The 14,048-nt window shown below is 46.3% G+C and overlaps 1 protein-coding gene across 1 annotated transcript in view; it reads right to left on the reverse strand.

The window, feature by feature from the left end:
- Positions 1 to 606: 606 nt before the first annotated feature.
- Positions 607 to 14,048, reverse strand: part of cplx1 (complexin 1) — a 79,693-nt gene continuing 66,251 nt past the window's right edge. Inside the window, exon 4 of the mRNA XM_078203323.1 lies at positions 607 to 801. Coding sequence (XP_078059449.1) covers positions 607 to 801 — 195 coding nt within the window. The remainder of the gene's footprint in view (positions 802 to 14,048) is intronic.

Below are 14,048 nucleotides of genomic sequence, written 5' to 3' on the forward strand. Positions count from 1 at the left end.
TAGGGACATTAACCTGTTTAAAATAATTAGGTCAAAGACCCACCAACATAGCGGGCAAAAGAGTTTGACACAAATGTGTTAAGTTTCAGACCATTATATAACACACTATGATTCCCAGGTTTCAAATTCTATCCAAAATTGGAAACTTGCCAAATATTGATATTAACAGAGTAAATAATGCTTAGTTTGAGCTCTAATGCTGGGTAAATTAGCTGTGCATTGTAGGTATGATCCAGTGTTGTGACCTGATGCTTTATTAAACTAGTATGGTGAACATCGAATATTGGTTTCAATGCTAGCTGGAGCCCTGTAATGTCAAAGTGGTCACATATCAATAAAAAGATACAAGTTTCTTCTTTTCTCTATTAAATAACTAGATTTTATTTGACTATAAACATGGCTTATCAGATTAGATTATTTCAAGACTGCTACACAGAGTTGTCCTGGATGTTCTGTTACGATGAAGATTCCATGCCACTACACAGGAAGGGGTGAGCAGTCAAATCATAATTAGCTGGAATGACGATAATAAATTCTCATCTTATAATGAGAATGTTTTACATTTAGCAACAAAACCAGAAGTTATTTTGCATATAATCAATTGTGTTACTTCTTGAACATATCTTGGAGAGGCCCTGGGAGATATTTTAAGACAGTGTCCAGAATACTTTCCTCTTCCTCCTCTTCATCTCCACAGCCAGCAGGAATCGCTTTCTTGGGCCGTGTCAGACTGCCCTCTGCCTGAGCTTCCATCGCTGCCATTGCCTCTGCTTCCTTTTCCTCTTTCTTTTTTATCCCATACTGTGAAAACACAACAAAAGCTTCATGAGAAATCATTGTGTCACTAACAAATGAGCTGGGAGCATCCCTCAGACCAATGGGGGTTAGTAGCCATGTTTTGTAGAATGCACACATATGTACAAAGATGGTATGAGAGTTTGCTGTTCTTATTCATTTGGGATCAATGTTGTCGTTTCCAAGGATAACGTTATAAAGGAAAGGGCTGGTAGAATTTACTGCACTTGTTCACATCAAAGTGGTTACTATCATTTTGTTGTACTTTAATTTTAGGAAATGAGTCTTGGCAATCAATTGGAGGCAGGGCAGGACTTACAGCGACCAGTCTATTTGAAACGTCTCTAGGAATTACAACAAATGAAACTCATGATTGAGACTCCAGCAACATCTCCTGGTAAAAGCAGGCTTAGTACTCCAGTGAGGAGGATAATTACACAACGCAAATTGGGTCATAACTATGTGGGGGTGGGCACCTCCACCCCAACCTATCCCCAAGACCCCGATCTCCCCCACCTTCGCAGTGACTTCCAGGCCTTCTCTAGCCCCTGCCAACCCCTGCTACTTACCTTTCCACAGGTTCCTGGCATTTCTTTCCAGACAGCTATCTGCAGTGCTTCTTCTGGCCACTGCAATGCCCCACCTGAAATAAACTTGCAGAGATTTTGCGCTGGGGTGGATAGGATCTTAGACAGGAGCCTACCTTTGGGCCAATTAAGACCCTTAATAGCCAATTAACCTCTGTTGCTTCATCAGATTGGTTGGCAGCTCTTTGGTCCCTGCAAGCAGTCACTGTGGCAGAAGTCCCAGGAGGCTCGGGGTGCTCAGGACAGGGTGGGGAGGTGAGGCTCAGGGGTGGGCATAAGGGGGTATGGGGTGTTGGCAGAGAGGCTGGTGGGGGGCTGGGGGGGGGGAGGGGGGCTGGTGGGGGGTGGGGGGGAGAAGTAGCACCTGACATTTTTGTGAGGGGCATCCAATGTTAAAAAGTGGCTGTGAAGGAGGTGCCCCCCCCCCCCCACCCCGCCTCCCTCCACACCCCCATCTTTCCCATCCGAGGCCTGAACAAGATTCATTTTTGTCATCATCTCTGCCCCAGTACCGTTGGGGCTGGGTGGAAATATCCCTGTTTGGGTCTATTTGGAGTACAAGTGAGAGGTCCAGCCTAGGCCTCAGCTGTTCAAGCATAAAGTTGCTGTGAGGTTGGATCGTCTGGAAACCTGGTGGGAAAGCCATCCCAGACATTTTACAGTCTCCCTCTGTCGACAAAACTGCCGGCAGGGGAACAGACATTTCTGTCTCTTGAAATGTAAGCATGGCAATGAGATATTTATAAATTTGTTGGCAGGAAATGCTAGTAAAATGGTAATGTTACTGGACCTAGATTAATGATCCAGAGACTGGAGTTAAAATCCCACCACAGCAACTGGGGAAATTTAAATAAATCTCTGATTAAAAAACTAGAATCTGTAATTGTGATCACGGAATTACTGGATTGTCATCAAAAACCAACTGCTGCACTAATGTCCATTGGGTAAAAAAATCTGCCGTCCTTACCCAGTCTGTCCTCTGTCAACAGGATCTTGATCAATTGGGCCAGTGGGCTGACGAATGGCAGATGGAGTTTAATTTAGATAAATGCGAGGTGATGCATTTTGGTCGATTGAACCAGGGCAGGACTTAGTTAATGGTAGGGCGTTGGGGAGAGTTACAGAACAAAGAGATCTAGGGGTACAGGTTCATAGCTCCTTGAAACTGGAGTCACAAGTGGACAGAGTGGTGAAGAAGGCATTCAGCATGCTTGGTTTCATTGGTCAGAACATTGAATACAGGAATTGGGACGTCTTGTTGAAGTTGTACAAGACATTGATAAGGCCACACTTGGAATACTGTGTACAATTCTGGTCACCCTATTATATAAAGGATATTACTAAACTAGAAAGAGTGCAGAAAAGATTTACTAGGATGCTACCGGGACTTGATGGTTTGAGTTATAAGGAGACGCTGGATAGACTGGGACTTTTTTCTCTGGAGCGTAGGAGGCTGAGGGGTGATCTTAGAGAGATGTATAAAATAATGAGGGGCACAGATCAGCTAGATAGTCAATATCTTTTCCCAAAGGTAGGGGAGTCTAAAACTAGAGGGCATAGGTTTAAGGTGAGAGGGGAGAGATACAAAAGGGTCCAGAGGGACAATTTTTTCACACACAGGGTGGTGAGTGTCTGGAACAAGCTGCCAGAGGTAGTAGTAGAGGCGGGTACAATTTTGTCTTTTAAAAAGCGTTTAGACAGTTACATGGGTACGATGGGTATAGAGGAATATGGGCCAAATGCGGGAAATTGTGATTAGCTTAGGGGTTAAAAAAAGGGGCGGCATGGACAAGTAGGGCCGAAGGGCCTGTTTCCATGCTGTAAACCTCTATGACTGTATTTGACAACAGACCCACATCAATGTGGTTGATTTTTAACTTCCCCCTGAAATCCTAGCAAACCACTCAATTGTATCAGGCAATCAGAAAGATTGAATAAGAATAAAATTAGGTTGACTTTCCAGCATTGACCTGGGCACCAGACATAACAGCGGCACGCCCAACTCAATCAATTCTGCAAAGATCTCCTGAGTAACATCTGGGGGCTTGTTCTAAAATTGTTTCTCACAGAGCCTGACAAAGTCATACTCTCCAAATCATCACAGTTTCTTAGACAGCCCTATCACCATCCTTGGGTATGTATTATTACAAAGAACAAAGAACAAAGAACAATACAGCACAGGAACAGGCCCTTCGGCCCTCCAAGCCCGCGCCGCTCCCCGGTCCAGGATTGAATCCTGAATCCAGGATCCCCGCCCAATTTTCCAGCCTATCTACATACCAATATCCTATCCACCGAGCTGTCCCTCGCAGCTACGATGCTTTGTTCATTACAACCTATTAACTCACCCCCACCCCCCCATTCCAGACCATGTGTTCATGTATTATGTGCCGGCATCTCCACATTATGTATTATTCCACCAGCAGGACAGACTCAGCAGAGGTGGCACAGCACCGTGGTATATAGTCAGGAGAGAACTGCCTTGGAAGTCCTCAACACTTGACTCTGGACCCCATGAAGTCTCATTGCATCAGGTTAAACAGGGCAAGAAAACCTGCTGGTTACCGCCCACTGCCCTCCCTCAGTTGATGACTCAGAGCTCCTCCACATTGAACAGGACTTCAGATTGCAATGTCCATTTCCAAGAGTGACTTGATAGCTTCTATACTCACTGAGTTGGCTGAGTCCTATCGGACATAGCTGATGGACTGGGTCTACAGCAAGTGGTGAGGGAACCAAGAGGGAAAAACCTACTTGACCTCATCCTTACCAATCTACTTATCGTAGATGCATCAAACAATGACAATGATAGAAGTGACCACTGCACGGTCCTTTGGAGACAATGTCCCATCTTCACACCGAGGATACCCTCCATTATGTTGTGTAGCATTACCACCCTGATAAATGGGATAGATGCAAAACTGATCTAGCAGCTCAAACCTGGGCATTCATGAGGCACTATGGGCCATTAGCAACAGCGGATGGCCTGGCATATCTCCCACTCTACCATTACCACCAAGCCAGGAGACAAAACCTGGATGAAAGAAGAGTGCAGGAAAGCATGCCAGGCACACTTTAAAATGAGGTTTCCAGCTGCTGAGTTGGATGCTTCACATGCCTTCATTCACACCAGATCGTGGAAGCTGCATGAAACTGACAGAACTAAGCAATCCCATAATCAATGGATCGTGCCAAAGCACAGCCAGTTAGGAAGGGTAGTGGGCAATTAAACAATTAACCAGAGAAGAAGGAGGCTCCAAAAACATCCCCACCATCAATGATGGGGAGCCCAGCACATCACCGCAAAAGACAGGGCTGAAGCAATTGCAACAATCTTCAGCCACAGTGCTGAGCAGATGATCCATCTCAACCTTCTCCTGAGATCCCCAGCTGAGATTTCCAGTTCCCGTCTTCACCAATTTAATTCACTCCATGTGATATCAAAAAATGGCTGAAGGCTTTGATATGGTTGAGGTTACTGGCCCAGAAAATATTCCAGCTATAGGACTGTACTGAAGACTTGTACTCGATTCTCTCTCCACGGACGCTGTCAGACCCGCTGAGATTTCCCAGCATTTTCTGTTTTTATTTCAGATTCCAGCATCCGCAGCATTTTGCTTTTATCTTAGTATTTAGAACATAGAACATAGAACATAGAACATAGAACATAGAAAGCCACAGCACAAACAGGCCCTTCGGCCCACAAGTTGCGCCGATCTCATCCCCACCTCTAGGCCTATCTATAGCCCTCAATCCCATTAAATCCCATGTACTCATCCAGAAGTCTCTTAAAAGACCCCAACGAGTTTGCCTCCACCACCACCGACGGCAGCCGATTCCACTCACCCACCACCCTCTGAGTGAAAAACTTACCCCTGACATCTCCTCTGTATCTACCCCCCAGCACCTTAAACCTGTGTCCTCTCGTAGCAACCATTTCAGCCCTTGGAAATAGCCTCTGAGAGTCTACCCTATCCAGACCTCTCAACATCTTGTAAACCTCTATCAGGTCACCTCTCATCCTTCGTCTCTCCAGGGAGAAGAGACCAAGCTCCCTCAACCTATCCTCATAAGGCATGCCCCCCAATCCAGGCAACATCCTTGTAAATCTCCTCTGCACCCTTTCAATGGCTTCAACATCTTTCCTGTAATGAGGTGACCAGAACTGCGCGCAGTACTCCAAGTGGGGTCTAACCAGGGTCCTATAAAGCTGCAGCATTATCTCCCGACTCCTAAACTCAATCCCTCGATTAATGAAGGCCAGTACGCCGTACGCCTTCTTGACCGCATCCTCCACCTGCGAGGCCGATTTAAGAGTCCTATGGACCCGGACCCCAAGGTCCTTCTGATCCTCTACACTGCTAAGAATGGTACCCTTCATATTATACTGCTGCTTCGTCCCATTGGATCTGCCAAAATGGATCACCACACACTTATCCGGGTTGAAGTCCATCTGCCACTTCTCCGCCCAGTCTTGCATTCTATCTATGTCTCGCTGCAACTTCTGACATCCCTCCAAACTATCCACAACACCACCTACCTTGGTGTCATCAGCAAACTTACCAACCCATCCCTCCACTTCTTCATCCAGGTCATTTATGAAAATGACAAACAGCAAGGGTCCCAGAACAGATCCCTGGGGCACTCCACTGGTCACTGACCTCCATGCAGAGAAAGACCCCTCCACAGCCACTCTCTGCCTTCTGCAGGCAAGCCAGTTCTGGATCCACAAGGCAACAGCCCCTTGGATCCCATGCCCTCTCACTTTCTCAAGAAGTCTTGCATGGGGGACCTTATCGAACGCCTTGCTGAAGTCCATATAGACCACATCCACCGCTCTTCCTTCGTCAATGTGTTTGGTCCCATTTTCAAAGAACTCAACCAGGCTCGTAAGGCACGACCTGCCCTTGACAAAGCCGTGCTGACTACTTTTGATCATACTAAACTTCTCTAGATGATCATAAATCCTGTCTCTCAGGATCCTCTCCATCAACTTACCAACCACTGAGGTTAGACTCACCGGTCGGTAATTTCCCGGGCTGTCCCTGTTCCCTTTCTTGAATATAGGGACCACATCTGCAATCCTCCAATCCTCCGGAACCTCTCCCGTCTCCATCGACGATGCAAAGATCATCGCCAAAGGCTCCGCAATCTCCTCCCTCGCCTCCCACAGTAACCTGGGGTACATCCCATCCGGTCCCGGCGACTTACCAACCTTAGCATCAAGAAATCCTGATAAAATTGAAGTCATTGAGAGTAATGGGGAAAAGTCCCTGCTGGTTGGAGTCATACCTGCCACAAAGGAAGATGTGGTTATCGGAAGTCAATCATCTCAGTCCCAGCTCATCTCTGCAAGAGTTCCTCGGGGTAGTGTCCGAGGCCCAACTGTCTTCAGCTGCTTCATAAATGACCTTCCCTCCATCAGAGGTCAGAATTGGGGATGTTCACGATGGTGGCACAATGTTCAGCACCATTCACACTTTCTCAGACAATTAAACAACTTGTCTCCATATGCAGCAAGACCTGAATAACATTCAGGCTTGGTCTGATAAGTGGCAAGTAACATTCTTGCCATATAAGCACATGACAATGTTCATCTCCAACAAGGGAAATTTTAACCAGATTCCCTTGACATTCACCATAGAGTCATAGAGGTTTACAGCATGGAATCAGGCCCTTCGGCCCAACTTGTCCAAGCTGCCATTGATTAGAAATTTAACTGATCCAGCCATATAAATACAGTGGTTACAAAAGCAGGTCAGAGGCTAGGAATACTGCAATGAGTAGCTCACCCCTGACTCCCCAAAGTCTGTCCATCATCTACAAGGCACAAGTCAGGAGTGTGATGTACCTCTGTTCTGCCATTCATGCATTCTGGTCACTTAATGGACTTTTAGCATCTTCTCACTCTTTTGCATCCTCATTTACATTCCCTTTGTCCCATTCCACCCCATCCTTCCCAATCCCAATAGTTTAATTCTCTGCTGATTCTCTTTGCTCTTAGCTCTGAGGAAGGGTCATCCAGACTCGAAATGTTAGCTCTCCATTTGCCTAGCTGAATGCAGCTCTTACAAACTGAAATGTTTAATACCATCCAAGACAAACCAGTCTGCTTGATCTGCACCCATTAAACATTCACTCTTCACTGGTAATGCACAGAGGCAGCGCTGCGTACTATCTACAAGATGCATTGCACCAAGGCTCCTTTGGCAGCACCTTCAAAACCTACATCCTCTACTAACATGTGGAAAAAGGGCAGTAGTTGCATAGAAACACCATAACCTGTAAGCTTCCCTCAGAACTACAAACCATCCTGACTTGGAAATATATCGCCATTCCTTCACTTTCGTTGGGTCAAAATCCTGGAACTCCCTCCCTAACAGCACTGTGGGTTTACCTACACTGCATGGACTGCAGCGATTCAAGAAGGCAGCTCACCACCACCTTCTCAAAGGCAATTAGGGATGGACATTAAATGCTGGCCAGCCAATGGTGCTCACAATCCATGAATGAATAATAAAAGTAAACATTCATGTAATTATACATCTGTAATTTTGAAATAACTACGTAATTTGTAATAATATTCATGCAAACAGCTAAGACCAAGCTTTTTCCCAGGGTGGAAGAATCAATTACCAGGGGCATAGGTTTAAGGTGCGAGGGGCAAGGTTTAAAGGAGATGTACGAGGCAAGTTTTTTACACAGAGGGTGGTGGATGGAACTCGTTGCCGGGGGAGGTAGTGGAAGCGGATACAATAGTGACTTTTAAGGGGCATCTTGACAAATACATGAATAGGATGGGAATAGAGGGATATGGTCCCCAGAAAGGTTGGGGTTTTAGTTCAGTCCGGCAGTTTGATTGGTGCAGGCTTGGAGGGCCGAAGGGCCTGTCCCAGTGCTGTAATTTTCTTAGTTCTTTGTTCAATGCAAATTGTAAAATTATGTTAGAGGTGATTGGATGTTTGAATAAAATTGAATCAAATTGAAAGTGTGAATTCACATTGGCAAGAGAAATGTAATAAATCGGAGTTTTTCAGACAATACACAGGAGCGTCTTTTCCAATGCTGGCGTTGCCTTCTGTGGTTCCTGCCTCACTCGGCCAGTGTCTTAGTGCAGGACATCCTGAGCCCACCATGAGGACTCTGCAAACTGATGGGTGAGAGAAACTACAACACACCAGCATGATTTACACGACAACATAATAGTGTAGAAACACACTGATCCTGCACACCCAACCAGCAGCTGTGTTCAGAATGAGTGGACAATCTGACCATTTCTATTGTGTTAAGATGGTATCTCCTCAGAATGCAATACGTCTCATTCGGAATATTGGAATTTTGAGTCCCAGGATCTTCTGCTGTGCAACCTAATATATTATAGATCATAATGAATAAAGATCAATAGTGAAATCATTGTTCAATTTGTATCACATTAACTAGCATTCAGCATCTGCACGTTAATTTTTTTGTGTGATTAATTTATAGCACCTGGTAATATCGGGGAAAATGCTGCTGTTGCTGCAGTTGCTGCAGGCTTCTTGGTAAATGAATGGTAGATTTTCAGATGAAGTAAATATCAGTCAGCGCCCACTCTACATGTGAAGTGACATTGTTCAGTGTATAATTTGCTTCAATTAAAATGTTATGACAATGATATGAATAATTAGATAAATTATGAATAATTAGATAAAAACAATTTTTAATCAAGTGTCATGTTTAAGTTCTTGTGAAATGTAAAAGATTTCTATTTCATTTCGAGCTTTTCAATGTTTTGTCTTGTCAGACAAGATGATTAAGATCACAGGTTGAGTAACAGTAATTATGATGCCATTATCAGTCTGCCTCCCAGAGCTGATGTCTCTATTCAGACCACAGGATAAATGTTCGGATATTCTGCTCTCAGGACAGAATCTTCCCTGGCCCAGAGAAGCGCGTTTGAAGTAAGGTGAGAATTCCAAGAATCCCACGTGAGATAAGCTCCCTGAAGCGGTGTCACTGGTGAGGGATCTGTCTGAGAATGTGTGTACAGCAGCAGCTAATCGTCGCCTGACAGTAGCAAGTAACCATTTGGGCTGGGTGAGAGAGTAATTGGGCTAATGAGGGGCAAGATGTTGCTGAGATCTTTCCGATGCCGATGGCACACTGCAGAAGCTGAAACCAGGCAGCTACCTGAAGGCTGCCAAACAGCAGGAGGCCAGGCTGAGCTGAGGGGGTGGGGGATGTGACAATGGCCATCGACAACCCCTCGAAATCTCTCTATCTCACCAGCCACCTTCAGTTGGATGTCAATGGGGAGACGACCTCTTCATTGGCTGCCTCTAGGCAGACTGGGTAAGCGGACAGCATACAGATACAACTGGGGTCAGGGACAGGAGATTGATCCTACCCCGAGAATCTTCTAAAATAAGAAGATTGCACCTGGACTGTGGGATCTGACACCAACTGAAGTCATCTGGCTCACCAACCTGTGAAAAGTTTCTGACAATTTACCTTTTTCATTCTCTTTAAACTTGTCCTTTCACAGTGGTTAGCACTGCTGCCTCACAGCACCAGGGACCTGGGTTCGATTCCCAGCTCGGGTCACTGTCTGTGTGGAGTTTGCACATTCTCTCTGTGTCTGCATGGGTTTCCTCCGGGTGCTCCGGTTTCCTCCCACAGTCCAAAGATGTGGAGGTTAGGTGGATTGGCCATGCTAAATTACCCCTTAATGTCAGGGGGATTGGCTAGGGATGGGGTTATGGGGATAGGGCCTGGATGGGATTGTGGTCGGTGCAGACTCGATGGACTGAATGGCCTCCATCTGCACTGTAGGGATTCTATGATTCTCGATGTCTCCTCTATCCCCACCCCTCTCCTGAATGCGGAGAGCTATTTAAGTCTTATTCAACCAACACCATTTCCTACAAAGTCTCGTTTGAGGGGGAAACTGCTCTGACTCCTGTGCTTGCCCCAGTTGAGGCCCTTAACTGGCTAATCAATGGTCACTTAAGGGCCATTTCCCACTTAGCCTTCTCACTTTCTGGCGGAAAGGCCAGAAAGAATCAAAGTTAGATCTCGGGTGGGAAAGCAGGAGAGGTTGGGTGCTTCCATTAGAAGCGCAGTCAATGTAGTTTATATGATTTCAGCAAAGCCTTTGACAAGATCCCACTTGGGAGACTTGTAAAGAAGGTAAATTCACATGGGATACAGGGTAATTTAATAAAGTGGATTCAAAATTGGCCCAGTTATAGGAGACAGAGGGTGATGACAGAAGGCTGCTTTAGAACAAAGAACAAAGAACAATAAAGCACAGGAACAGGCCCTTCAGCCCTCCAAGCCCGTGCCGCTCCCTGGTCCAAACTAGACCATTCTTTTGTATCCCTCCATTCCCACTCCGTTCATATGGCTATCCAGATAAGTCTTAAACATTCCCAGTGTGTCCGCCTCCACCACCTTGCCTGACAGCGCATTCCAGGCCCCCACCACCCTCTGTGTAAAATATGTCTTTCTGATATCTGTGTTAAACCTCCCCCCCTTCACCTTGAACCTATGACCCCTCGTGAACGTCACCACCGACCTGGGGAAAAGCTTCCCACCGTTCACCCTATCTATGCCTTTCATAATTTTATACACCTCTATTAAGTCTCCCCTCATCCTCCGTCTTTCCAGGGAGAACAACCCCAGTTTACCCAATCTCTCCTCATAACTAAGCCCCTCCATACCAGGCAACATCCTGGTAAACCTCCTCTGTACTCTCTCCAAAGCCTCCACATCTTTCTGGTAGTGTGGCGACCAGAACTGGGCGCAGTATTCCAAATGCGGCCGAACCAACGTTCTATACATCTGCAACATCAGACCCCAACTTCTATACTCTATGCCCCGTCCTATAAAGGCAAGCATGCCATATGCCTTCTTCACCTGTGACGTCACCTTCAAGGATCTGTGGACTTGCACACCCAGGTCCCTCTGCGTATCTACACCCTTTATGGTTCTGCCATTTATCGTATAGCTCCTCCCTACATTATTTCTACCAAAATGCATCACTTCGCATTTGTCAGGATTGAACTCCATCTTTAGTGACTGGAAGCCAGCAGCGTTCCACAGGGATCTGTGTTGAGCCCCCTATTATTCATCAATGATATAAATGACATTGATGACTATGTGGAGGGGGAGGGGGGGGTAGGATTAGTAAATTTGCGGATGACACAAAGATTGGCTGGGTGGTTAACAGTGAGGCGGAGTGTCTTGGGCTACAAGAAGATATAGATGGAATGGTCAAATGGGCAGATAAGTGGTAGATGAAATTTAACTGTGAAAAGCATGAGGTGAAACACTTTGGAAGGAGTATTTTAAAAAGAAAGTACTCAATGAATGGTAGGACACTAGGAAGTTCTGTGGAACAAAGGGATCTTGGTGTGTTTGTCCACAGATCTCTGAGAACAGAAGGGCATGTTAGTAGGGTGGTGAAAAAGGCACATGGGACACTTGCCTTCATCAATCGAGGCATAGATTACAAAAGCAGGGAAATCATGTTGGAGTTGTATAGAACTTTGGTGAGGCCACAGCTAGAGTATTGTGTGCAGTTCTGGTCGCCACATTGTCGGAAGGATGTGATTGCATTGGAGGGGGTGCAGAGGAGATTCACCAGGATGCTGCCTGGGTGGAGCATTTAAGTTATGAAGAGAGGTTGGATAGGCTTGGGTTGTTTTCATTGGAGCAGAGAAGACTGAGGGGTAACCTGATCGAGGTGTACAAGATTATAAGAGACATGGACAGAGTGGATAAGGAGCAGCTGTTCCCCTTAGTTGAAGGGTCAGTCACGAGGGGACATAGGTTCAAGGTGAAGGCAGGAAGTTTAGGGGGGGTGTTGAGGAAAAATCTTTTTATCCAGAGGGCGGTGACGGTCTGGAATGCGCTAGCTGGGAGGGTGGTAGAGGCGGGTTGCCTCACATCCTTTAAAAAGTACCTGAATGAGCACTTGGCACATCATAACATTCAGGGCCAAGTGCTGGCAGATGGGCATTGATAGGCAAAGGGATCTGGGTGTACAGGTACACAGGTCACTGAAAGTGGCAATGCAGGTGGAGAAGGTAGTCAAGAAGGCATACAGCATGCTTGCCTTCATCAGCCGGGGCATTGAGTTTAAAAATTGGCAAGTCATGTTGCAGCTTTATAGAACCTTAGTTAGGCCGCACTTGGAATATAGTGTTCAATTCTGGTCGCCACACTACCAGAAGGATGTGGAGGCTTTGGAGAGGGTACAGACAAGATTTACCAGGATGTTGCCTGGTATGGAGGGCATTAGCTATGAGGAGAGGTTGGAGAAACTTGGTTTGTTCTCACTGGAGCGACGGAGGTTGAGGGGAGACCTGATAGAAGTCTACAAGATTATGAGAGGCATGGACAGAGTGGATAGTCAGAAGCTTTTCCCCAGGGTGGAAGAGTCAATTACTAGGGGGCATAGGTTTAAGGTGCGAAGGGAAAGGTTTAAAGGAGATGTACGAGGCTGATTTTTTTACACAGAGAGTAGTGGGTGCCTGGAACTCGTTGCTGGGGGAGGTAGTGGAAGCGGATACGGTCGTGACTTTTAAGGGGCGTCATGTACTGACAAGTACATGAATAGGATGGGAATAGAGAGATATGGTCCCCGGAAGCGTAGGGGGTTTTAGTTAAGTCGGGCAGCATGGTCGGTGCAGGCTTGGAGGGCCGAAGGGCCTGTTCCTGTGCTGTAATTTTCTTTGTTCCTTGTTCTTTGTTCATGGGATTAGGTGGGAGTTCAGGTGTTTTTACTACTTTCAGAAGGACCGGGATTCTGAAGCATGGCTTTGATTTAGGATTCTGACATTGCTATAGGGAGCAATGAATCCTTGGCCAGAATTCCTTGTGGAAGCGACAGTCTCACTTCCTGGCTGAAAGGTCAGGGGTGAGTCTACCTCCACAGGGGCAGTAAACTGCAACCCAATTTTACAGCCTCTGGCCGCTGGGCAGTTAAGGTCATGGTTTTTGCCCCCATGAGTGAAGGAGGAAGCCCGGCCTCTGAGTACTGCTGACCAGTCAAATGACCAACAACTCTCCATCTGAATGATGTCTCCAGGAGCAGTGGGCTCTGTTGGGATTGCAACCAGTTCCCAACATTGAACAGCAAGGAAGTGGGTTTCAAAAGTGAGTCAAAGCAGCCTCACCTTGTGGTGTGGGCAGCCCCTGCAGTCCTAAACACCAGTAGTGGCAGGAGGAGCCCTCAAGTGGCCATTAATTAGCCACTTAAGGGCCTCAACTGGCCCAGCAAAGGCAGTTAAAGGACTTGCACAACATCCCTGCCATCCCATCTGACCTTATGACCCCCACCTGCCAGCCCTCACCTGGAACGGGTGTAAGATCCCAACCTTTGTGTGGGAGAAGAGTTCAAGATTGATTGACGTTTAGAAGTGGAGAGGTGAGAAAGAAAGCCCCTGAGGGAAAACCTCAAGACCGCAAGATAATGAAGGGCTGGATGAGGATTTCAGCATGGGTGGGCATGTTCTAGAGATGGCCTACAGCCTTGGCAATAGACCAGAAATTGAATAAAAAAGCACAGCTCAGGGTCAAACAATATGTTGAGATCATGTACAATGGGTTACAACTGGATCTGGCAAATAAGGAATTTGCTGTAAAGGTATGAGGTGCTAGTGAGAAATGAATAGGATGAGC

Source organism: Mustelus asterias, chromosome 1, assembly GCF_964213995.1.
Source record: "Mustelus asterias chromosome 1, sMusAst1.hap1.1, whole genome shotgun sequence".
In the NCBI taxonomy this organism is placed as follows: domain Eukaryota; kingdom Metazoa; phylum Chordata; class Chondrichthyes; order Carcharhiniformes; family Triakidae; genus Mustelus; species Mustelus asterias.